Here is a 22,063-nt window from a genome sequence, read left to right on the forward strand (position 1 = left end):
GCCTCATCCCTTCCTCCAGACCCAGAACCAGGTTCCTTATGAGGGCAGCCTCATCCCTTCCTCCAGACCCAGAACCAGGGTCTTTATGAGGGCAGCCTCATCCCTTCCTCCAGACCCAGAACCAGGGTCTTTATGAGGGCAGCTTCATCCCTTCCTCCAGACCCAGAACCAGTGTCTTTATGAGGGCAGCCTCGTCCCTTCCTCCAGACCCAGAACCAGGGTCTTTATGAGGGCAGCCTCGTCCCTTCCTCCAGACCCAGAACCAGGGTCCTTATGAGGGCAGCCTCGTCCTTTCCTCCAGACCCAGAACCAGGGTCCTTATGAGGGCAGCCTCATCCCTTCCTCCAGACCCAGAACCAGGGTCTTTATGAGGGCAGCCTCGTCCCTTCTGAAGGGGCTCCCAGACGAAGACATCTGCCCCCCTAATGAGATCTGGATTGCAGCCCTGGCCTACTGTGAAGAAACTGGAGTGGCGGGAGAGGAAGACAAGAGAGAGAGAGGAGTGAGAGAGAGAGAGGAGAGAGAGAGAGAGAGAGAGAGAGAGAGGGAAAAGTGACAGAGGAGTGAAGGAATCATATTTCTGGAAAACGCATGTCTCAAGTTCGTCTCTCCACTCGCAGATTTTGGCAGATAACACTGATGCAGCGGTAATTGAATTTGCTTGTGACCAGGCATCATTTATGGTGGTTTCACATTGAGCTGAACAGAGTTTAACCTTCACACCATGATCATCACATGGTTGAGTTTTCCCAGTATAAGTCACAGACAGCCAGTCAATCACACAACCCACAATGAAGGCGACCACACACACGTTCCTGTACTGTCTCCAAACCTCGACACCTGTCACAGTGCTGCGAGGAGAATGACAGTTATTACACAAGTACGCTAGGTGTTAACACTCACAAATGGGTTTGGGGGGGGGGGTTCGTGTGAGTGTGTGGATGTGTCATGGGAGGCGCATGCTCTGCTGTGCTGCACACGTGTTCATATGCGTGTTCATATGTGTTTCGAGGGTAAGCGATAGGCAGCTTGGCAATGATGTCATGTGCGTTTATGGCGTGGTGAGGTGGGTTTGCATGCATGGTGGGGCGAGGTCCAGTTTGATGACAGAGGTGAGAGTATTCTGTGGAGAAGTCTCTGAGGAGATGTGTTAATGCCTAGCTGACATTTCCTCTCCTCCTGGGAGTGACATGGTGTACCCCACGGATCCTCCAGAAAGGTAAACCGGGCCGGGCAGAAAGGCTATTCATAGGCCAGACATTTGATGACACGCTGGAATCACATTCTCAATAATTTTTAATAGTGCAGTGTAATCATGTACAGTACACTATCAAGCCCTGATAATCTGCTTGTTTTGAAAGTATTAGAGAATAGGCTCTTTAAATTTGCCAACCAAGCAACTTGAAATAACACGTTCATCTGAATCAATATTGGATTTGTCCAGCGCTGTGGTTAGTCTGTGTCCTAACCCCGAGGGGATTAGTTTTGACTGAGACAGACGAGCGGACAATCTACCTCTCTCTTTCCCTCTCTCTCTTTCCCTGTCCCTCCCACTCTCTTTCCCTATCTATCTCTCTTTCCATCTCCCTCTCTTTCTCTGTCCATCTCTTTTTCCCTATCTCTCTTTCCCTCTCTCTCTTTTTCTCTCCCTCTTTCCCTCTCTCTTTCCCTCCCTTTCTCTTTCTCTCTCCCTCTTAACCCCTTTCTCTCTCCCTCTCCCTCTCTTTTTTTCTCTCTCTCTCCCTCTCTCTTTCCCTTGTTCGCTCTGTCCTTCACAGGTCTCTATTCTCTATCTCTCCTTCTCCACCTTCACCTTCTCCCTATTCCTCTCCCCTCCTGAGTCCCAACTGTCATCTCTTCCAACTGTCATGTGTCCAGTTGTATGAAACAAGAGGTCACTAAGTGCTGTGTGTTTGATTCTGATGGCAACACAGCGCCACCTAGAGGACTTGGAACCACCAGGGGTTATTTTCCTGCATCAGCCCAGACAGGCACATCATCACAAGCCACCAGAGAGGGAAGTCCTTTGGGAGACGGAGAGGACCAGACTGTCATGCCTCGAAAGCCCTGGGAAGCAGGTCTGAAACTAGGGTGGAGGTCAAGGGTCAGATGACCCATAATTGTGCATGACAGGCAGTTTGTTATTAATTATTATGTAAATGGTGATGTAACCCTCGTCGTCTCGTCTCTCGTCATCTGCCGCTTGGTGATGTAACCTGACTTATGTTTAAATTTTTTTGTACAGGATAATGTCATATCTATGCAGTAGTCATATGTTCAACTATAATATATTAAACATATGACTACTGCATAGATATGACATTATCCTGTACAAAAAAATTTAAACATAAGTCAGGTTACATATAGTAGTAGTCATATGTTCAACTATAATATATTTCGTATAACACATTATTGACATTGTGACAATGTAATTTTTTGGGGGGGGGTTTACATTAAATTAGATAAATATTTGATTCATGGGTTCATGTAGTTGTTCCCAGGCTGTATACTGAGTCCCTAAACATCTAATACACGACTACAGTAGTCATGCTAAGCCATATGATCTCACGTTCAGTGATTTATATTGGTACTCATGAGCAGGTCTACATGTGACCTTCCAGAGAATGACATGGGGGTCATATCTCCCTCCTAGAGGTAAAAATAGCAGGCTGGTCAGCGTCCGTTAGACCGTCAGACACTGAGTCACGAAGACGTGGCTTCATGTTCACACTGAAGGTAAACAAGCTGCTGACGGAACACGAGGCTGTAGAACACACTAGAAGCACGGAACCCACCAGAACCAGCGGACTGCGGTTGGCTGACTGAATACATTCGTTCCAAAAGGTAGGAGGAGGGAGGCATGGGTGTTTGTTCAACCAGTTTTGAAAACAAACTGTTGTCTTTCACTGTAGTTACATTAAAGCAAGGGTTTTTTATAACTGAAGTAGAGGAAATAAGGGTAAACATGATTATAGCTTTCTGGAACTTTAATATTCCTGAAGCATGTGGACATGATTCAAATCCAAACTGTTACAGTCGTCAGTCAGTGCTAACACTGGCTGCTTGTCCACAGATAGTTAGCAAACCTAAGGTCTCCACTGACAAATTATCTTAACAGTTACATTTTAAATAAATGATAGGGATGAGAAGATGAGTCTCGTGTGTTTTCAGGTCTGCACAGAGAGGCTGGACTCTGTGGTGGAGCACATCACACTTCAGATGAGACTGTTGAAAGATAAATGCTCCGGTGATTGATGAGTTCTACTTTTAGGCCACAGGCACCTTTGGTGTCGAATATGATGTTTACTAGGGCTGCAGCAAAGCTCTAAATACAGAAGCTTGACCCAGTTAATCTCAATGAAGCAATCTGGAGCAGAGTGGACTGGACACAATGTCCTGGAATAGTGAGACAACTAGCATGGAGGATTGTGTTTGACCACAGTTTTGGGTAGATCTACTCAACTCTCAAAGGTTGTCTCCTGATGTGTCTCTCCAGGAGTACGGCATCCTAACTTTTTGAAACTGTCTGAAACTGTCCCTCCACCAAAGTTTTTTTTTTACATTCGTTTTTTTTCCCCTGACTTTGCTGTTCCTCCAGGCGAGATGACCACGAGGTTGGAGAAGCGAGTGGATGTCCCGGTCCCTGATCTGTCACTGATCCGGGGTTTGTGGGAAGTCCGGGTGAAGAAGTACAAGCACAAACTGAGAAAGGAGAAGGAGAGGGTAGAGAAGAGTGCTCTCGTTAAGTCAGTACACCTCAAACAGCATCCCAACACAACGATTAGGGATTCAATAATAACATCTTCCTTTAGCAGACGCTTTTATCCAAAGCAGGGGGAGTGTTCAACCTTCATCCTCTTGATATACAGTCAGATGCTCCATTGGTGATCTGAAACGATCCCTACATGTCTACCGTATCTGTATTGTAGCGAGTAGTCCTGGCTTTTGGTGTCCCCAGCTGTCGTGAATGTTTTCAAATGAGAACCACCCGAATGGCTTTGGTCAGGGTAGACCAGGCTCCTCACAGAGGCATCGAGTACCTCACATTCTGATGTTACTCAGTCAGAGTTTAAAAGGTGGGTTGGACACAGCTGTCAGCTGAGCCACGATATGACTTATTTACAGGAGATGAATCAATGTGCATCAGTCCTTCCAGTTCCACTGACATCACTGTCGTATATGTGTGCCTGGGCCTGTTGTATGTATCACTCACTTCATGGAATGGCAGAATGGGGTTCTGGAATTAGGTAACTGTTGAAAACACCCTCTTGTTCGTCTGAATGTCTAGACTCAATGTTTATTTGTGTGTGTGTGTGTGTGTATGTGTGTGTAGGATCAACAAGCAGTGGCAGTACCGTATCCACTGTAAGGCTCTGAAGTCCAGTGAGGTGACGTTGCTGCATCACTATCTGGACAGGAGCGCTCTGCAGGACATCCATTCCTGCCAGGAAACAGGCAGGGACAGCTTCCTGTGTGTGTGTGTGTGTGTGTGTGTGTTTGTTTGTGTGTGTGTGTGTCTCCGTTTTCCTCTTTCTGTCTCTCTCTCTGTCTCTCTCTCTGTCTCTCTCTCAATGTGAGTGTTCATCCCTTCCAGTTGTTCCAGTTTATTTGATAGATTCTAGATACAATGCACCGACCCCTTATCTGTTTCCCTGTTTCTGACAGATTCCGAGGCGCAGGATGAAGACAGCAGGTTCATCTTTGAGCTGGATGGAGACAAATGGACTGTAAATAAGGAAACACCATGACTATTTGAGGGTGTACAAAACGGTTTCTCTGTGTGTTAAATCTGTGAGTATTTGAATTGTGTTTTATTTTGTTTGTTTGTCGACTGTTGTGGATGTCCTCCATGGCAGAAGCTCCCTGACAGCCTTGAGTACATGACGTACCTGCGAGAATGGCACATCCGAGGCACCAGGATCCAGCAGCTGCCCGAGTACATCGTGGACTTCCAGGACCTCACCGTTCTGGAGATCCCCAAGAACGGACTCAGGAAGCTCCCTGTGGAGATAGGTACCTGTCCACCGCCTTCGCCTTCACGACACAGTGAAACTAGGACCGTGGTGTGTGGAAGGATGCTATTGATTCTGTCATTCTCCTCCACATTAAGTATTTCCCCCAAAACAAAAGTTATTTGTCATTCGTTTGAATGAATTGTGAGACGACGAACACATCAAACTGATTTTTCTTTCTCCCCCTAAACATTCTCTCTCTCTCTTTCCTCCCCTCGCTTTTGTCCAGGCAAGTTGACCCAGCTGAGAGAGCTGAACGTGAACTACAACAAGCTGAGCAGCGTCCCTCCCGAGCTGGGAGACTGTGAGAGCCTGGAACGCCTGGAGCTCACAGGCAACCTCAGCCTCAGAGAGCTGCCCTTCGAGGTGAGGGGGATGACGACAAGACGGTTTTCGACATGTACATGTAGCTAGCGACCAGGGTTTTCCGCAGCCCTGTTCAGTTAAGGCGGCCACCTAAGCAACACACGCCTGCCGTTGTCGTCTTTGAAAAAATAAATAAAAGATTTATTATAATTATTTTTATGTTTTTTGCGATATCCACCCTTGTCCGGTTTTCTCCCTTCCATTCCAAACCAGTCCAACACCAGTCTCCCTTGTCTCTAAAACGCTTTGGAGGAAAAACTTTTTGCGCCTCCCTCCCCCCCCACTCTTCCGGCAAACCCCACCCTACCACCTTAACTACACTTTTTCTGCGGGAAACCCTCCTACCGACCAACCTCTTCCAACTTCTTCTGATCTCACCTCAGTAGATGTTTGACTGCGAATCTGGCATTTAGCAAAACGAACATCCCTATCGTACCATTTGTTTTTTGTTGCTCATAATGGTTAACCGTATGCATCTTGATGTCTGACTCTCAGCTGAGCAGTCTGAAGAAGCTGAAACACCTGGATCTATCGGAGAACAAGTTTGCCAGCATCCCTATCTGTGCCCTCCGTATGGCCAGCCTGCAGCTGTTGGACTTGAGCAACAACCAGCTGATAGACCTGCCAGAGGATATGGACAGGTACAGACAGAGAGAGAGAGAGAGAGAGAGAGAGAGAGAGAGAGAGAGAGAGAGAGAGAGAGAGAGAGAGAGAGAGAGAGAGAGAGAGAGAGAGAGAGAGAGAGAGAGAGAGAGAGAGAGAGAGAGAGAGAGAGAGAGAGAGAGAGAGAGAGAGAGAGAGAGAGAGAGAGAGAGAGAGAGAGAGAGAGAGAGAGAGAGAGAGAGAGAGAGAGAGAGAGAGAGAGAGAGAGAGAGAGAGAGAGAGAGAGAGAGAGAGAGAGAGAGACACGCGTCCACCACAGCTCCCAGAACAGTGAAGGGGACGTTTTCATGTACAGCCCCGCTCCCTGAACCAGCCGTTCTCAAACCTCGTCCACGGGACCTCCTGTCCTGCACGTTTGAGATGTTTCCCTCTTCCAGCACACCTGGTTCAAATGAAGTGGTAGTTATCAGGATTCTGCTGAGTTTGTTAATGACGCTTTTATATGAATCAGGGTTTTTTTAAGAGGGAAACCTCTCAAACTTCGCAGGGCAGGAGGTCCTAAGGACCAAGATTCAGAAAGGCTGGTGTAAACCAGGGATCTCCAGCCCTGTTCTGAGAGAGGGACCTTCCTGTAGGCTGTTGCTCCAACACTAATCTAGCACACCTGATTTTAATGATTAGCTGTATGGTGTGGAAAATCAGGTTGGTTAGAACTGTCGCAGCAAAAACAGGAAGTTTAGCTCTCCAGAAACAGGGTTGGAGAGCTCTGTCCTAAACAACTTGTCGTCCCAGGTTACAGGAATTGGACACTCTGTTCGTCCACAAGAACAAGATGTCCTACCTGCCACTCTCTCTGTCCAAACTCCCAAACCTCAAGATGGTTGTTGTCAGTGCAGACGAGCTGAACAGCTACCCCTCCAAACTAACAGAATCCTCTGACATCAAGTAAGTGGTTAGATACATTGTTGACTCACCACTGGAAAAGTCCATCTAATAACTAATATCTTATCTGAAGTGTTTACAGGGTTCACATACGCACTCACGCGTTCCTATAAAGACTGGAAAAAATATTCAGCCGAGTTTTCTCCTGTGTCCTGCCCTAGGTTTATCCGTCTCTATGACAACCCTTTCCACAAGGTGAAAGGGGAGGAAGAGGCTATCAGGAAGGAAGATCATGAGAAGGAGTTCATGCAGACATACATTAACTCCCTCCAGGACAGAGGTACTGGTAGATAAGGGCAATGATGGGCCTGACAGATCAGTAGGGATTCAGCCTGTATTATTGTGTTTGAAAGCCCTCTATGATGAAACTATACTGTATGTATAGCTGATCCAGCACTCCTACACCTCCTACATACCTTTGTGTAGAGAACATAAAAACGATTCCATTACACGTTTGAAACACTTTCCTCTGCAGAAACAGTTCCCTACTCCACCACCAAAGTGTCCATCTCTTGTCTGCTGTGATGGAAAGATGCCCGGGCAAAGGAAGAAGCGTATGCAACGACGGAGGGATTAAGGGAGAGAAGGACGGATGGAGGACAGCACATCTTCCTGCCTGAATCCCACATCCGTGGGACAGGCTGTGAGAGCTGTGGAGGTAGAACTCTGTGGTGGGATTCTAGAAACTGCACTTATGCGAAAACCCTCAGTGATGGCCTCTTCATAGGTTTCTATAGTGATAGTGGAATCCAAGAACCTACACTCACTCACAATGGTGATGCACACAAAGAGGAATGTAAGAATGAGCACGGAGTTCTCACGTGATTTCTTTCGCCGCGCCTGAGAACAAATTCGATTTGTTGTACGTTTTGCTTCATTGCAGCCTTTACTATTTATTTTTGGACTGGAAGCATCAAATGCTCCATAAAATGACTGTTGTGTTTGAAAGGGAGGCCCATGAAACTTCTCTCCAGCTGTGAGTACCGCTCTGCTTGTTGTTATTCGGATCTTGCTGAAGTATTTGTAGGTTTTAAAGCAGTTTAGGCTGGCTTCTCACTTGTGATTGGCCTCTCAACTATCCTTTGAGAGAAACGCTGTATGTACTTTCTATGGTGATGTGATGTGACCAAACTCTTGTTGCCCAGGCAGGTTTACTTTTCCAAGGTATCGTCAAGACAGTGTTTATTGTTGGAGAATTAGAAGCACAGTTTATCACATCCTGTTCTCATGAGTAGTAGACAATACCTCGAGCTACAGCTTTGTTATTGTGATCTTGACTGTCCTCAGATTTAGTAGTGCGTAGGATGTGGTTTTAAACACTGCTTTTCATGCGGTTAGATATGCCTACTTGTGCAATCAATGTGACAATATTACATTAATAATATATAATAAATAATATTAAGATTGAATGGATTTTTAAAGAATGAAAGGCTTCTTGTGAATAAAGAGAATAAAGACAACAATTAAATTACATACATTTCTCTTTATTATTTATTAATACGGTTGATATTATTCAAAATTAAAGTTTAAAGATAAAAGGAATTACAAATGCACAACCCATATAGACATCATTCAACGTCATTTAAAAAAAAGACATCAGTAACTGCTCAAAGTATTAACATGATCATTTTAGGCACACGTTTCATTAAAATTAAGGTGCAGTATTTAGCAATGAATGCATGTACACTGCGAGAGAGTCAAGTAGATGACTGTATGTATATTCTACGTGGATATCTGTATCTTAACTGCATAATTGATGTGATTATTTGTATTTTTTACTTCCATTTAACGATTATAGCGGCTAAATAAAATAGCCTGGATCTTCAAACAGAGCAAGTGCTGCTTTATAAAAGTTTCAAAAGATTCTTGTCTACAGCTATAGAATAGTTTCATACTACAACTGGTGCAGTGATATGTTGTAAGTTAGGGTCAAAACAGTTGACAGAATGGGTACAGTACATCAATATCTCTATTATACAGTGAATACAGGACATCCATCTACTCTTACAGGTCAGCTACAATTGTATACAAAAATAGAGTTTGTATTCAGTTTCTGACATCAATTATCTCTTTAAGAAAGCATAACTGTAAGAAAAGAGAATTAAGTCAAAGCAATGAAATGGCGAGACCCGGCAGAGGCCTGTTCCTATCAGGAGTGGGCTCCGAGTTGAACCCACACCTGACAGACGAAACACACCATTACTAAACCCAGCTTCCAGGCCACAACCTCATCGCTGGCGTCCTGTCAGATACCCAGGACGACGGGTTGAATCCTAATGTGTCACGTTGACACCATAAACGCTGAGGGCTGTGTGTGTGGCTACCGTCAGTTCAATCCACGCACACGCACGCCTCAGCTTTTAGAAAGTGGGACCGATAACACTCAGAAGTACTGTAAGGAACAATCACGTAAGTGGTCGTCTAAACCAATTGGCATGTGCTAGCTGTTTTTGAAGCCGAATTTGGGGCATAGGTTTGCTTGTTGATGTGTTGTATGCAGAGATAAACATTTGAGGTAGCAGAAATACGCCAAAGAACTGTGGGCAGAAACTCAGTTTAAACTCACTCAGTTCAGCTTCTCATTCCTCCTCAGAGATAAGTGACCCATGCAGTGCATTTGTTTTCCTAACATGGAGTTCAGTTCATCTCCAGCATGGAGGAGGAAGAGATTCTGAGCGACTGAGTTGATCCCAGCCAGCAAGGAGTTTGTGAAGATTGGGGGTTGGCTTGTTTGGAATGTTATGGTTCCGTTCTCCTTGTCAGAGTGCTGGAGGCATCACACATTCAGGTCACAAGAAGCGTCACTGTGCCAATTCAAAGGAACATCACACCAATTTAAAGACAGCACCTCAAAGATAATTGCCAATTCCAACAGTCTATTTGGCAATTCATGACCCAAAACTGGCTTTTCATATTGATGAAATGTTCCTTTACAGGGTCTGACACAGCTGAAAGGCAGAAACGACTATTTAAAAATTAACGATGGCACAGAAATTTGCTAAAAATCAAATGCCTCAACCTCTGTGAAAGCTGTTAAACTGTATAGTCAACTCAGCTTATAGACTTATCCCAACTACAGCTATCCGTTTACGTAACAGGATTCATTGCACAGTAACTTAATTGACATACAGGTCATGGTGTTCAAATAAAGCTATGATGAAAAGGATACTATTGGCCTTGGAGAGAAAAATACTCGCTCAGTAAACACTGAGTAACCAGTCTGGCCGGTGGCATCAATCTCTTTAAATCTACAAACATTGTCTTGGCTATCGCTTGACATTGGAGCACACAAGATGCCCAGTACCACACCCAATCTTAGGATGTCTCCTTGCCCTCCACCCTCCCAGACCTCACTGTGATCGAGTGCCGGGGGGGGGAAAAATGGATAGAGTTGTGATTGGGACCATTGAGTGAGAGCCAAGTGCATAAAAAAATGATTCAAACTTCAAAACAACCACTTTTACTTTCTCTCTCTCTCTTCCCGCCTTTCTTTCTCTCTTGGTGTCTGTGATTGGAAGGATTCTAAACAATACAATTAAGTAGTCTCTGTAAAACGCAGACCAGACAAGTCACCTTCCCTAGCCAGCTGCCTGTGATCTGCCAAGACCGCAGAGTGGCGGGAGGGGGGCGGAACCTGCGGGTGGGCGAGGGGTGGTCTAATTGGAAGCCTGGAGTGTCCATCACATACTGCTGTCTTGCAGGAGGGGTTCGATGTCCTCGTCGCTGGTAGGCGTGGCCAGGGGGGCGGAGCCCTGTGGGTGAGGGGAGCCGGAGTTGTTCTTGCGGACCGAGCAGGTCTTGACGTCCAGGTTGTGGTGCTCGGGGATGAAGATGGCCACCAGCAGAGCCAGCAGCACGGCACACGCCCCGAACAGGAAGGGCGGGCCGGGGATGGCAGACTTCTGCAGACGACAAGCAGGTAATGCTTAGCTTTGATGTTGTGTGTGTGTTGTGTTTGAAATAGTAACTGCACTTGAGAGTGTGTGAAAGAGCGCGAGACAGAGAAAAAAGCCAGAGACAGAACAGTAGAGGTATTCAATACTAATCTTCCTTTGGGCTAATTAAAACATCCTAATGTGACTATCATCATATTCTTTCCCAAACTCATATGATCGGAGAGAATGACACAAGATGTTCAGTTGACACTGTGTGTGTGTGTGTCAGTACCTCGATGGTGGAGCTCTGGTGAGCTTCTCCTCCCACAGGATCCAGCTCGTTCAGCTCCACATTGAAGAGGAAGAAGATGAAGCCGTAGAGAGCAGGGCCCAAGCCGTTACACAGCCCTCTGATGCCCGTGACCATGCCCTGCACCACGCCTGCAAACACACACCGTTTACAGCTGAGAAGGAGCGCGCAAGGACAGACACAATCCTGATTTAGAGGTATAGAGGGAAGGGGAAGGAGGAGAAGGAGGTGAAGAGAGGGGGAGGAGAGGAGAGGAGAAGGAGGTGAAGAGAGGAGAAGGAGGTGAAGAGAGGAGAAGGAAGTAAAGAGAGGAGATGAGGAGATGAAGAGAGGAGGTGAGGAGAGGAGAAGGAGGTGAAGAGAGGAGAAGTTACCCTGCTGCTCTGGGGATGCGCTTCGAGAGACGAGAGCACTGACTGCTGGGAAGGTGATGCTGGACATGGCTGCCACTGTGCCTGCAGCCCACATCATCCTGAAAACACACACACAGTCACACACAGTCACACGCAGACACACATCTTAACATTTGCCCTTGACCCACTTTCTCCTCCCTTGTCCCAGCATTACAGTCTACGTCCCCTAAGACACCCTGCCTGCTTCGACTAGAGCTGAGTCTTACCATGGTTCAGATCCAAACCCGTACCAGGCAAGCTGGAACAGCTGGAAGCCCAGGCCGAGCAGAACTGTGTTCTTGTTCCCAATGGTTCTCATCAGGATACTCAGGAACAGAGTCTGACAGGAAAACACAGAATGAGAACAATCCTGCTACAGTAGGAACAATGACACCTTACTATCACTTTCAGTATGAGCAACAACCAGAGACCATCATTCACTATTTTTTCTGGTGACTCATTCTTGTAGAAACATCAGTGTAAATTTGAATCTGTTAAGACAGTAGATTACTGAAGTAAAAGGACATGAAAACTGTACAATACCTGAGCCACAATAGACAGGATTCCCACCATGGCGATAAAGGCAGTGATGGCAGCTGGAGAAAAGTCAATGACCTGAGGCAGTTCAAAAAGGAAGTAAGCATCTCTCCAACAATCCCACCACACAACAGAATTACGCACTTTTATAACTCTCAACAGATATCACTTTTCTTTCAAATTAGACAGATGAGATTGTGAATGTGCTGGTGTGTGTATATGCTTGGTGTGTGTGTGTGGGAGCGTCACCTGTCTCAAGTAGAGAAAGAAGCTGGAGTATTGTCCTGCCTCGGGAAGGTAGGACAGAAACACAGTAACACAGATCAGCAGCACTGTGGAGTCCTTCCCCACGCGCCGCAGAGACTGAGGGGAGAACACACGCACACACAGCAAGCACACACACACACACACACCTGGTTAAGCACGGAGTGTCGCCGTCATTTCACCTGGGGTTATGGATGACTGTTGGGGTTATCAGTTGACTGCTGAGGTCACAGCAAGCTATTCTAGGTTGGGTAACAGTATCTCACAGCGAAGGGGTCAGCCTGCTCCCAGGAGATGGCCTTTCCCCAGGTGCTCAGCCTCATCTTGTCCGGGAGCGACTCGGGGACGATGAAGAAGACGAAGGCGATGTCGGCCACGGCGATGATGGTGGCCAGCAGCACCACCAGGCTGTCGCCGTAGATCGCCGACAGGTACGCCCCGATGGCCGGGCTCGTCACCAGGCTCGCTGCGAATGTCGCCGACACCTGCAGATAGATAGATAGATAGATAGAAAGAGACCGACGGGTGAACACGTTAAGGCGAGTATGTAAACATTTGGACTTGTTTTGTGAAGGTTTGTTTCTGTCATGGGATTGGCTGAAGTCTTTATTTGTCCAGGAAGTTATTTTTAGTCCATTGAAGTAATGTTTAGTCCAGGAGCAGGATTAATCTGTGCTTCCCTGCAGTCTAATTCATTAGCACAGTATGTGTTGGTGAATGTGGAGGCCGTTATCAGGCCAGTATAAGAACTGGGTGAGTTGCAGCTGCAGGGTTTGCATTCACCAAGCGTCTCAGCGTACTCAGAGTACTGATCAAGGATGTCAGCGTATCCTTCCACTGAAAGAATCCCTATGACCCTAAGTATCCTTCCACCCCCTCCTTTGAGATTCTTGAGAAAATAAATACGGCTTTCTCATCTCTGGACCGTGACAGGGAGTGGCTGGGGGCGTGGCCGGGGGCGTGGCCGGGGGCGTGGCCAGGGGCTCTCACCAGTCCATAGGCTGTGCTGCGTTCGTGCTCCTCAGTGATGTCAGCCACGTAGGCGAAGATCACCGAGAACGTGACGGAAAAAACTCCGGAAACGGAGATCAGCGCGAAATACCACCTGCACGTGTGGGGGGAGAAATACATTAACGTAGGGTGAACAAAAACATTTTATACAATAGGTACAACATCAGCACCGCATATTTCTATATAATAACTAAGACTAACTTATATTTTATTTTGTTGTACTTTTTTTACTTATGTTTAAATGTTCACTGTTTGCACCTGCCCACCAAAGTAAATTCCTTGTTTGTGACCACTTATTTGGCGATTAAACTCAATTCTGATTCTGAAGAAAAACACGATCCATTGAATAGAGACGTCTGTGTTATGTCATTATAACTCTCAGCCATGTCTCCCCCTCTTTATAACTTCAAAACGACCACTTTGGTTCTGACTGAGAGGGATGGACACATACCAGTCCAATCTGTGTGTGTGTGTATAATCATGAGAACCACATGCCCCTGATTCCCAGCCCTGTGTTTGCAGTGAGAAGTCACTGACCGCACTGCAGCGGCCCCCCTCACATGAGAAGCATGTGACTGCTCACAAAGAACACAATGTCTGCTTGCTGGTACATGCCGGCTTGGTTCGGCCTGCCTGCCTGCCTGCCTGTTTTCTGGGGCCAGAGCTGAATGTGGATGGGGTGGCTAGTGGTTCATCTAGGGTTATGGTAAAGGTGAGAACTCTATGGTTGTGGGCTGTGGGCTATGTGCTATTGTCTATACAAGCCTGGGATCTAGATGTATTAAACCAAAGACTGGGAGCCTTGTTTTGGGCTGGGGGTCGGTAGGTTAAAGGCTGGAGGTCAAGGGTCAAGGCCTGGGGCTCACCATGGGCTGATCCTCATTAGGGGGATGGGAGCGCAGGTGAAGAACACGGTCATCAGCAGGAAAGACTTCCTGCCCCACACGTCCGACAGAGCACCAATCAGAGGGGCGCTCAGGAACGACAGCAGGCCCTGCGTGCATGCCAGTACAAATACGCACAATGTCACCAACGGGGGATTTGAAAACATCAACACCAGTGTCAGTGAGCCTTGAGAATTCAACTCAGTACAAGAACAAGCACCTGCAACAGTTGACGATAACTGGCATTTGTAACAATAGCATTTGTTTTTAGATTCAGAATTCGTTCATAATATCCAGTGCTATCGAGGCATAACCCGATTCAACTGACAATCACTATACGAGTCAGAGTTGTCAAGTTTACTCAATAGGCGGAAGCAGATGGAGCTATTCTACTGGGGAGTTTTCACATCTTATTATTGTAGCAAGGCCGGAAGGTTTCACAACAACACAATTTCGTCAAACAACTTAACCATAGCAACGCTTTTCAGACATGAGAAAACCTCGGCTCTTTATGTCGCTAACTAACGGTTAAAACAGCCCCATTTAAACATGACTAATCAAGAGTCTCACCTTCACGCCTTGAACCAGACCGTTCATTAAGAAGGTGTGCTGGGGGAAGGTTTCATGGAGAACCTGGTCAACAGACACGCACAACATAAACACAACATGTCAGTTAGGCTTTAGGGACAAATTGGTTCGACTACAACAAAAAAAGGCCAAGCTGATGCGTGCTTGGTGACAACTTGGCCGGATCCCCGTTCCCACTGTTTACTAACGGTCAGCATTGGTGTTGTCAACAGTCCCCACGCGAAGAACTCCAAGAAGATGACCACAACAGCATGGGTAACTTTAGCACGACTTGTGCTGTGCTGGGATGGGTCGGAACAGAAAAAGAAGTTAATATAAAGTTGTCGATGAAAGTACCAGTAGTAGTAAATGAGTGAACAGAAGCCGCCAAGTGTCTCGACTAGAATTAACTAGAATGGAATGTTATTTTAAAAACTGGTTAGACTAAGTGCCAGCTGTGTTTACTTGATCTGTCATCCGACCATAACCAACTTGTTTGGTTTGGTCTTTGCTATAGCGTTTGTAGCGCTTCGCTAGCTTGCTAGCTACAGTAGTACTGTACATAAACGTCAGCGTTGTGGCAGACAAGGCTTTTCGCTCATATTTAGCCACGACAAAATATTCGGCTATAAAACAATTCAACTATATGCTATTTAGGTAGCGCTCTGTCAAATATTACAACAATCATTAACAGCAACCCCTAGCTAGAACTACATTATCTATTTGCTCACTACTTACTGAGGTCCCATCTCTTTTCCTGACCAACATGATGTCGTTGGCCTCACTCGGTATTTTTTCTAGGTTAATTTCACATCTTGATGACTCGTTATTTGCATGAAGTCCATTCTGAGAATATGTCCGAGATGTATCCGTTACTTCCAGTTTGTCTGATGTTAATACTATGGCAATGTCTATATGTTATTTCACCGATTGTCATGGACTGAGAAAACTGGGGGAGTTTTTTTCAGAAATTCCTCCGTTCTGATGTCCATCATGACATCCGTCTTCCGCCCGGCACCACCTCCGTCACGCGCGCACCGGATATCACAAAAATCTGTTCTCGGTGCAGTTTTTTCCTTGGCCACTGCAAGCGTCTGTGTAAAGACATGAACTACAGAACCGACCTCAGATCAGCCAAGATATTTGTGAATGGGTGGTTGCTCTCTTCTTTGTTGGCTTGTGTACATGGTTTTGAGAAGGTAACTGCGCCACCTATTGATTTACAGTGCAAGCTACAATGCAGTTGATGTATTTAAAAATTTCTTACGAAAAGCTTGGATATAATTAAAACAATTTGAGCTCGTTATTCTTGTATATTCTCTATACAAAGTGCATGAGATCTTCTATGCCCCTGTTTAACGTGAAAAGGAAAGAAAACGTAGTCTGCGATAGATCCCACTATTTGGCAGGAAGATTTTTGCGTGTCGCTTTCTCACACAAAATACTGGATCTCTATTTGGTAGGCAGAAGGATAGGGATAGGCGGGACTCGGTGGAAGAATTTGGGTTGTATGCAAACGGCGCAGAGGGGATCAATTTAGACATACTATTCGTCTGGTAAGCAACCGTGACACTGATCCTTCGATTGGTAAGACGCATGGACTCTTATTAGCTTTTATTTGCGCCGAGTTATGCGTTTGCAGTGACAATTACGTGGTAAAACGAGGTAGAGGTTTGCATTTTGTTCATGTGAGACCGACCCACTGGCTAGCTACCCTCCCCTCCTTCTTTGTTCGCTTGCGCCTTTTCGCACTGATGCGGGGTTTGTAAATACTTGGTGCAACATGGCTGACATTGAGGTTACCTGAGCAGATATCACCTATGTAACAATTATGGATCAAATTGGCATTATTGGGATGAGGTTCACACGTGTTGGCAGTAAACAACCAGAACCTCCCCCTTTACGTTAACGGTATTCATTGTAAACAAAACGTCTATTTTGAGGTCACAATATTGGCATCTCAAGTCGTAAAACCAGTTTAATGTTTCCCAGCTTCTTAATGAAAGGTAAGTACGTTTTTTTACATAACAGTAATGGAATAAAACGATATTAGTGTAATTTATGAAAGACATTACCTGAAGATAATGAAGAAGCAACATTGAATCATTGAATTTGGCCACATTGTACTTAAGGCTATCCACGTCTTTAACTGTCTAGTTGATCTGGTACATGGGCAAATAAAATATATTTGCCTTGTTATTGATAACCAATTAAAGCAAGCATTATACAAACACTGATGTAAACCTATGTAGCCTACAACATCATCCCAATATGCATCATCCCAGACTATGAGCAATGCTTGTGCCTTGGGTTTTGCTATTCAGAACACACTGCCTCATAGTCAATCATATTATATTACTGCAGAGTGGCTTGTCTCTGATTTCAGTGCTGATGCTAATTCGCCATCTTTCTCTCCACAGTGCCACAGGCCAGAGTAACCACAGTAGGGAGCCGCAGAGAGCACCCATCCTACCAGGAGCCACAAGCTGCATGTGGGGGCCAGCCCTCCTTCTACGGTCCCCATCTCAGAGCTCCAGAGTAGCAGACACTGTCCTCCCCTGGCAGCCTGGCTGCCCACCCACATGCACATGAATGAAGACCCCATTTGGGAAGACGCCAGGCCAGAGACCCAGAGCCGATGGGGGTAAGAGCCAGACAGACAATCCTGCCAGATTGCCTCTTTATGGCGGGGTTGTTTATTTACACTGAACCAAACAATGGCAGCTTAATGCGGCACCCCGTGTGGAACCATGACGGCGTTCTGGAATAAGAGGCGTGACCTTGGTGTCTGGTGTGTGTAGTCTCGTCATGCCAGCTCTCCCTTTGACCCAGACGTCAACATGCTATGAAAAAGGCTTCAGACAGTCAGACAGACTCAGATGTAGAAGTAGCCCGAGACACACACTCATACACAGAGGCAAGAATGTTCTGTTACAGATCAGAATGTAGGCTATACATGTCTTCATAACTGTGCTACAAAGCTAGATACTGTAACTGTCATTACAAACATGTTTGATGTCGAGGTGTTGGTTATAATCTGCGGCCGTCTGGCACATTTTTAGACCCTGTGTCTGTTGTTTCAGGGCATTCGGGAGTTTCTGCAAATATGATGAAGAAAAAGAATTCCCACAAGTGAGTTGGTTATCTTCACGTTAGATAACTTTCAACGCCTCCTCAGATCATATGCCTCTATGCTCATTGATTACCTCGTCTAACATCAGTTAAACTCACAGACATAAATAGATCAAAATATAACATCATTTCTGCGGCCTCCCTCACTCTCCATAGAAAACAAAAGACCAGTGTGGGCCCCAGCAAGCCGCTAGCCCAGCCCAGACGCAACATTGTGGGATGCAGGATCCAGCACATATGGAAGGAAGGCAGCAAGTCGTCCCAGTGGAAGGGCACCGTCCTGGACCAGGTCCCTGTCAACCCCTCCCTCTACCTGATCAAGTACGATGGATTCGACTGCATCTACGGCCTGGAGTTGCACACAGACGAGCGTGTGCAGGGGCTGGAGGTGCTGCCTGATCGAGTCGGTAGGTCTAGCTGGAAACTGGACAAATTCACAAACATCTGTCTCATTCTCTGGCTAAAGTCCACCTTGACATTCACATGTTCCATGTCTTGGACTAGTAAACGACACATTTGGTCCCCAGCAAAAAACAAATGGCACATGTCATTTCAAATCACGATCACTCGTGTGTAAGTCTTTGGTAGCTACATCCAGGCTTTTGTCTGAGTGGTCTTCCCTCTCTCCCAGCTCCGTCTCGCGTGGGCGATGCCATCCTGGCAGACACCATGATAGGCAAGGCTGTGGAGCACATGTTTGAGACAGAGGAGGGACCGAAGGAGGAGTGGAGGGGCATGGTGCTGGCCCGAGCCCCAATCATGACCACCTGGTTCTACATCACCTACGAGAAGGACCCTGTCCTCTATATGTACCAGCTGCTTGACGACTACAAGGAGGGGGACCTCCGGATCATGCCTGACTCTAGTGAGCATTACACACACACAGTACTGGGCTGACGTCTTAAGGCAGGTTTTGTACATGAATATCGTCTTGTTTTTTGGTTTTCTGTGTTTAAAAGTGCAATTTGGGGAAAATGTTTTAGTCTTTGTTTTAATTTTTAATTGTGCCTAAGACTTGCACAGTACTACTAATAGATAGCGATTCATAGTCTGAGACTCTTTCATTCTTTCTTTAGTTCGCTGGCTTTCTTTAATTCTATTCTCTCCTCTGCTATGTTTATTAACATTTCACCTCTGTGAAAGTGCTTTCTCTAACGAGGATGTCTTCCGTCCTAGACGACCCTCCGCCAGCTGAACGGGAGCCGGGGGAAGTGGTGGATAGTCTGGTCGGCAAACAGGTGGAGTACGCCAAAGAGGACGGAGGCAAAAGGACTGGCATGGTCATTCACCAGGTGGAGGCCAAACCATCGGTGTACTTCATCAAGTTTGACGACGACTTTCATATTTACGTATATGACTTGGTAAAAACATCATAGGCCTCATCTGCAGTATCGTCGATCCATAGACTTTGACGAAGATCGGGAAGATTTCTCTATGACAAGACAAAACTACCCCCCCCCCCCCTGTCTCCCATACCATTATAAATGGACAATTCTTTGTGGCCCTTTGTTTCATGACAATATTATTGTACATTACGGTTCCAACTTTTCCCTTTGTTGATGAAGGAAAGGACTTGCCTACAGAACCCACCCATGTCTGTAAGCTTGTTCTTGGAATTGGAACAGTTTTAGGAGAGACTATGTTAGAGCATTTGAGCTACTTGATAAATGGCCCATCTATTCCGTTGGTTTGTAAGAAATGCCCCAATGACGTTGTCTCTCATTGAAGGTTAGTTTCCAAGACTAAAAGTATTTAAGCACTTCGGACTTTATGGGTTCACAGAATCCCTGTAGAATGGGTTCACTATAGGCCTGTTTCATAGAAGGTGTGAGTGGAACCACAGATGTGGCCACAAAGTTTTGCAGTGTTCATTTGTCAGATATCATGTTTCTTTTTCTTTTCATGTTTTTCTTTTTCTTGTTTTTCACAGCGACTTACTGTATTTCATAGCATTGTAGTTTTATGCATTTTGGAATGGCATATCTTTTGGCACATATAGTCTACTATTTTTTTATACTTTTGCTTTGATTGTACTCATGTTTTGTATAATCCTATTTTTAATATATATGTACTACCATATGCTACTCTAACCCTATTTAGAACCACAAGTATCTAGCCGAAAAGCAAATTGAAATTGACAATGAATAGTTATAAAACGGGCAACAGCAAATCTAGTGCGCATATATTCTGTTGATTATTTTTTTGTATTCATGTAACTTGCAGCTCACTGAACCAGGTGGCATTGTTTCCATGCTCATCTCGCCTGTCCAAGTTTCATGTGCCTGAAGTGTTGGTAGACATTTCCTTAACAAACCTTCCCTGTCAGGGGTTGAAGATGTTGTTGGCATCCTGAGGGCCTATCCTGGATCATAGGGGTGGTAGAACCCTGTCCCCCTCGAGGGTGGACAGGCTTGGGCTGGAAAGGTTACTCGCCCCCCAACCGATTGTCTTTTCTGAGTTTCATTGATTTCAGCCTCGTCTCTCATCGAAGCAGACATGTACTCTGGCCTGATCCCAGACCTGTTTGACCTTCACCGTTTTCTCTTCGTCCACGTTACCATTTCTGTTCCCTTCCACGTTACCAGAAGACTTTTAAGAGGATATTCAGATTCAAGTCAAGTTTTAATCTTGGAATTCTGTTAGATGGGTGATGTTGTGATGTTTAAAGTGTTACCCGGTATTATTGAGATCTCTTGTCTGTGTCTGTGTCGTCCGTACCAGCAGTAAATCCTAGAGCTGCTCCAGGTTAACCCTCCGCAACCGTCACTCTGAACGCACAAACACTTGCCCCTGCCCGCCCGGTGTGAGGACAGGTCTGAAATCAGATGCAGATCGCTGATCTACACGTACCAGTGTTGACCTCTTATCTGAATGCTAGACTCCGGGTGGCTCTTCATTGATGGCCATGCTGTGGAGATCTGTGGTTGTGTGCCGGCGCTGGATCCAACCAGACGTCACCTTCGTACCTATACTGTCGTGCTGCACTGTGTGTAATGTCGATCAACTTATGAAAAGCAGCCTTGTTTTGCATGCGTGTAGTTCAGTGTAATATTGATGTGAGTTGCATGTCGTTTTATTTTTTATTTTCGTTTTTTTTCCAAGTTATTTGCGGTTAATAAGTGTCAGTTGTGGCTTTGGGTAAGTTGTTTTTGTACTGTGCGTTACAGGAACAGATGTGCTGGGAGATGCTTGATGAGTGCCAACTCAAGTTGCCAGTGTTGTACAGCATTTTAAGGGTCACACAGTTCCAAATAAACAATTCTTTGTTTTTTCAGAAAGTTGTATATCTGCGTTTTCTCAAAGAGACTTTCGTACTTGATTAGGTGTGTGCGTGTGTGTGTGTGTGTGCACGTGCGTGCGTGCGTGCGTGTGCGAGAGACTGACTTACTCAGGCATAAAACACAGTTTTGCAACATATAATTATCCACAATCATCTTTGTCTTAGTTTACGCCTTTTGAATTACAACATTTCTCACACTGCAGTCCCCAGCTCAATAGGTGGCGATGTCGAAATAATTTTGTATGTGAAAGCGCATGTCCGTTTCCGTAAATGTCCCGGAATGCATCTGTGTGAATACATTACAAAGCAAGGGTTTTTCTTTATTTTATGCCTAATTTCAAATAGATTATATTTTTACAGATCACTTCAGAGTAATACATATCATTATATTATTTAAGAATGTGTTTATTGTATTGAATATGTATTTTTTTGTGATTGTAACCAATACATGGTTACTTATCACTTTCGTACTAAAACTTTGCGCTACTCAATAAGAAGTTGATCCTTTCGAGTTCAATGCATATGATGAATGGGTTCTTCACAGTCTATCTGTGACAGGTGTGACCTCCGTTACGCACCGCGCCTCAGCCCTTCTGAGCTTGACTTGTTAATGTTGCAAATGATAATAGGTTAAAGATTGTATTTAATCAGTGAAGCTAGAATAGTACTTATCTTTATTTGAAAGGTTAATATTGATATTTTGTTTCGTACATGAATATTGTTGTTACTGTTTATGCGCCACTTAAAAAAAGGCTGATAACAATGATATGGTAACAGTTTTTAAAAGGATATTATTCGATACGACCATTTGGTTGGATTTCAACACCACAGTTAACCACCCGATGGCAGTGGTAAAGCAGCGTTCTTTAGAGGTTTTGGAACACGTAG

The 22,063-nt window shown here is 45.4% G+C and overlaps 3 protein-coding genes across 10 annotated transcripts; 2 read left to right on the forward strand and 1 right to left on the reverse strand.

Annotated features, from left to right (window-relative positions):
• Positions 1-1,967: 1,967 nt before the first annotated feature.
• On the forward strand, positions 1,968-8,396 carry lrrc2 (leucine rich repeat containing 2). 5 transcript variants are annotated; one of them, XM_084690510.1, is made up of 11 exons: positions 1,968-2,078; positions 2,737-2,844; positions 3,599-3,746; positions 4,334-4,473; positions 4,666-4,727; positions 4,857-5,013; positions 5,242-5,378; positions 5,874-6,019; positions 6,774-6,926; positions 7,085-7,203; positions 7,399-8,396. In XM_084690510.1, the coding sequence occupies exons 3-11, from the start codon at positions 3,604-3,606 to the stop codon at positions 7,446-7,448; spliced, it is 1,107 nt and encodes a 368-aa protein (XP_084546636.1). In that variant the 5' UTR covers positions 1,968-2,078; positions 2,737-2,844; positions 3,599-3,603; the 3' UTR covers positions 7,449-8,396. The 5 variants fall into 5 exon arrangements, with proteins under 5 accessions (XP_084546636.1, XP_084546633.1, XP_084546635.1 ...); XM_084690507.1 differs by lacking the exon at positions 1,968-2,078 and adding an exon at positions 3,172-3,247 and having other exon boundaries at positions 2,674-2,844; XM_084690508.1 differs by lacking the exon at positions 1,968-2,078 and adding an exon at positions 3,172-3,247 and having other exon boundaries at positions 2,682-2,844; positions 4,334-4,455.
• slc71a2b (solute carrier family 71 member 2b) lies at positions 8,387-15,790 on the reverse strand. The gene is made up of 12 exons (XM_084690506.1): positions 15,502-15,790; positions 14,973-15,065; positions 14,767-14,829; positions 14,179-14,306; positions 13,292-13,406; positions 12,568-12,786; positions 12,287-12,400; positions 12,044-12,115; positions 11,728-11,840; positions 11,483-11,580; positions 11,091-11,239; positions 8,387-10,825 (listed from the first exon to the last, which is right to left on the reverse strand). The coding sequence occupies exons 1-12, from the start codon at positions 15,529-15,531 to the stop codon at positions 10,604-10,606; spliced, it is 1,416 nt and encodes a 471-aa protein (XP_084546632.1). The 5' UTR covers positions 15,532-15,790; the 3' UTR covers positions 8,387-10,603.
• On the forward strand, positions 14,759-21,173 carry spinb (spindlin b). Of its 4 annotated transcripts, none has more exons than XM_084690517.1 (6): positions 14,759-15,039; positions 17,184-17,407; positions 17,847-17,895; positions 18,052-18,302; positions 18,527-18,760; positions 19,072-21,173. In XM_084690517.1, exons 2-6 carry the CDS (start codon positions 17,356-17,358, stop codon positions 19,269-19,271), a joined length of 786 nt encoding a protein of 261 aa, XP_084546643.1. In that variant the 5' UTR covers positions 14,759-15,039; positions 17,184-17,355; the 3' UTR covers positions 19,272-21,173. The 4 variants fall into 4 exon arrangements, with proteins under 4 accessions (XP_084546643.1, XP_084546641.1, XP_084546640.1 ...); XM_084690515.1 differs by lacking the exon at positions 14,759-15,039 and adding an exon at positions 16,023-16,350; XM_084690514.1 differs by lacking the exon at positions 14,759-15,039 and adding an exon at positions 16,023-16,319.
• The last annotated feature ends 890 nt before the right edge of the window (positions 21,174-22,063 follow it).

Source organism: Hypomesus nipponensis, chromosome 24, assembly GCF_054491055.1.
Source record: "Hypomesus nipponensis isolate SF chromosome 24, ASM5449105v1, whole genome shotgun sequence".
Taxonomy (NCBI): domain Eukaryota; kingdom Metazoa; phylum Chordata; class Actinopteri; order Osmeriformes; family Osmeridae; genus Hypomesus; species Hypomesus nipponensis.

Coding starts and splice junctions, on each gene's coding strand:
- lrrc2 (XM_084690507.1), top strand. CDS start 3,220: ATGAGACTGTTGAAAGATAAATGCTCCG. Junction 3,747..4,333: donor GAGAAGAGTGCTCTCGTTAA/GTCAGTACACCT, acceptor ATGTGTGTGTAG/GATCAACAAGCAGTGGCAGT. Junction 4,728..4,856: donor TGGATGGAGACAAATGGACT/GTAAATAAGGAA, acceptor CCTCCATGGCAG/AAGCTCCCTGACAGCCTTGA.
- spinb (XM_084690517.1), top strand. CDS start 17,356: ATGAAGACCCCATTTGGGAAGACGCCAGGCCAGAGACCCAGAGCCGAT. Junction 18,303..18,526: donor GGTGCTGCCTGATCGAGTCG/GTAGGTCTAGCT, acceptor CCTCTCTCCCAG/CTCCGTCTCGCGTGGGCGAT. Junction 18,761..19,071: donor CCGGATCATGCCTGACTCTA/GTGAGCATTACA, acceptor CTTCCGTCCTAG/ACGACCCTCCGCCAGCTGAA.
- slc71a2b (XM_084690506.1), bottom strand. CDS start 15,531: ATGTTGGTCAGGAAAAGAGATGGGACCTCA. Junction 13,407..14,178: donor CTAATGAGGATCAGCCCATG/GTGAGCCCCAGG, acceptor CCACACGTGCAG/GTGGTATTTCGCGCTGATCT. Junction 12,116..12,286: donor TCTTTCTCTACTTGAGACAG/GTGACGCTCCCA, acceptor GAACTGCCTCAG/GTCATTGACTTTTCTCCAGC.